General features: G+C 40.9%; 1 protein-coding gene across 1 annotated transcript in view; it reads right to left on the bottom strand.

Annotated features, from left to right (window-relative positions):
- LOC101640434 (oocyte-secreted protein 2) overlaps positions 1-2,463 on the bottom strand; it is a 10,778-nt gene extending 8,315 nt beyond the window's left edge. Inside the window, exon 1 of the mRNA XM_030887516.2 lies at positions 2,389-2,463. Coding sequence (XP_030743376.2) covers position 2,389 — 1 coding nt within the window. The 5' untranslated portion in view covers positions 2,390-2,463. The remainder of the gene's footprint in view (positions 1-2,388) is intronic.
- Between the last annotated feature and the right edge of the window lie 278 nt (positions 2,464-2,741).

The raw sequence follows: 2,741 nt of genomic DNA on the forward strand, positions 1-2,741 counted from the left end.
GTGAAAGAGCTTCTTTTAAAAGGAAAAACAAATGTAATCTCATTTAAAGGAAATTCCAAGGTACTTTAGGCAAGAGGAGGGATCCCTAGTGGCACTGTGGTTAATACGTTTGGCTGCAGACCAAAAGGTCAGTATGTAGTTCAAACCCACCAGCCACAGCAGGGAGTTAAGTAGGAGCTGGCTGGGATATTTACATTTTAAACAAGAGCCTTAGGAGTCTCATGCAGGTGGTCTAAAGATCAGCTTACAGCACATTTTAGCAGAGGTTCTTGGAGGAAAGACAACACTATGAAAGCTTGTATTCCTATTTTAAAATGCCTTGCTGGTGCAGTTGTTAGAACAGCTTGGCTGCTGAGAGTTCAATGGTTCAAACCCACCAGCTGCTCTATGGAAGAACTATGTGGCAATCTGCTTCTGTAACGATTACCGCTTCGGAATCCATATGGGGCAGTTCTATGCTGTCCTGCAAGGGGGCTACAAGTTGTAATCATTTTCACAGCAATGAATTTCTTATTTTTTAACTTGGAAGAAAGGTGCTGAGATAAAAAGATATAACCAAGCATTTTACAATGCAGTGTAACACAGTATAATGCAATGCAATAGGATACAATACAGTACTGGATCAGATCTTTAGTGGTGGGTTTGCAAAGGCTAATTGAGATGAACAGCAATGAAGAGCCAGGGACTATTTCTGAGGAACATCTTCAAATGAAACTCAACATAAATACAGCAGAGGAGGAAAAATAAAAGCCTGAGAACTGAGACACTGAGGCAGAAAGATAAAATCGGTCATCAATAGACTGACTGAAATCTATTTGGTCTAGAATCAGCTTCTAGTAATTCTTAATACAGAATCCTGGGTGAAACATGCAGTTTGCAATAGGTTGCTAGTCTAAAGGTTGGCGGTTCCAACCACCTAGCAGCTTTAAAGAAAAGCTCTGGTGCATTGGGTCTCTACTCTAGTGCTCCCTCAATGCAAGAACACTTTGTTCTAATAACCTGGGATTCTGTGATGCTCACCTTCCCAACACAATTGCTGAAGTCAAAATGGGTGCCTAAGCAAATGTGGTGAAGAAAGCTGATGGTGCCCTGGTATTCCAAGGTATAGCATCTGGGGTCTTAAAGGCTTGAAGTTAAACAGGCAACCATCTAGAAGAGAAGCATCAAAGTTCACATGGAAGAAGCACACCAGCATGTGATCATGAGGTGTCGACTGGATGAGGTATCAGGCATCAGAAGACCCAAAACAAACAAATATATTGATGCAAATAATGGGGGTCAGAGTGGAGACCCAAAGCCCATCTGTAGACAATTGGGCATTCCCTCACAGAAGGGTCACAAGGAAGGGACTAGTCAACCAGGGTGCAGCATATCACCTATGGAACACACATTCCTCTAGTTCTTTAATGCTTCCTTCCCACCCCGCCCCCCCACTATCATGACCCCAATTCTACCTTACAAATCCAGCTAGACAGGAGCATGTACACTGGTACAGATAAGAGCTGGAAACACAGGGAATCCAGAACAGATAAACCCTTCAGGACCAGTAATGGTAATAGCGATACCATGAGGATTAGGGGAAGGTGGGAGAAGGGGGAGAAATGGGAAACCAACTACAATGATCAACATATGAACCCGCCCCCCACCAACCCTGGGGAATGAACAACAGAAACGTGGATGAAGGGAGACAATGGATTGTATAAGGTATGAAAATAATAATAATTTATAATTTATCAGGGGTCACAAGGGTGGTAAGGGTGGGGGAGGAAGGGGAAAAAGAGGAGCTGAAATCATGGACTCAAGCAGAAAGAAAATGTTTTGAAAATGATGATGGTAGCATATATACAAATGTGTTTGATACAATTAATGCATGATTTTTTATAAGAGCTGTAAAAGTAAATGGGAGTTAAAAAAGAGCTGTAAAAGCCCCCAACAAAATGATTAAGAAAAAATTTTACAAAGAAAATTATTTTCATATGTTTGCTAAAACACATCATCTTACTTCCATAAATAAGTCCATTTTGTTATTAAAGACATACTATAGTGAATGAGCATCAGATGTATTGCATTATTTAATTAATGCTTGAGTTCATTTTTCTCATTGGTAGTAAACAATATTTTTTAAATTAAGCAAATAATTCAAATTTAAAAATAAATAAAAGTCCTGGTGAACGACTTCCATAAGGATTAGTTAAAGAAACCCAGCGGAGATTAAGTTGTAACACGTGGTAACTCGTGCAGTTACCATGCATGGGGCGCTGATTCCAAGGCGACCCAAAACCATGATCGCACATCTTAACAAGATTGCTATCTAAAAAGAATGCCTGCATGGAAAGCAATCACTATGATAACCTCCTTAAGAAATCATTTCTTAAACTGGTGACTTACTATTGATTTTCACAGTAGAAGGCCAAACGGAGGTGGCAAGGAGAATCAAGCCCTCTAAAGCCACAGAGACCTTCATGAAGGCAGACAACTAGCCCAGGACTTCCCAGGAAACAGGAAGCAGTAACGGGCTTAAGTGGTTTTATATGGCATGCCATGCTCAGCTGCCCTCACTTAGAAAATCTAAGGGAGGCCTTCAGCACAGGGACAACCATCTAAAGGCTGAGGAGCCCCTGACTACCCAAACACAGACGCTCAGAGAGGCCTATCAGACAAAAAATGGTTGGATAGCTGTGTCATTAAAGTCCAATATGCCTAAACAGCCTATATAATACAGATGGTCAAAAGACAATGAT

This window comes from Echinops telfairi, unplaced genomic scaffold (genome assembly GCF_000313985.2).
Source record: "Echinops telfairi isolate 266 unplaced genomic scaffold, ASM31398v2 ScPeMD7_7416;HRSCAF=8454, whole genome shotgun sequence".
Lineage (NCBI taxonomy): Eukaryota > Metazoa > Chordata > Mammalia > Afrosoricida > Tenrecidae > Echinops > Echinops telfairi.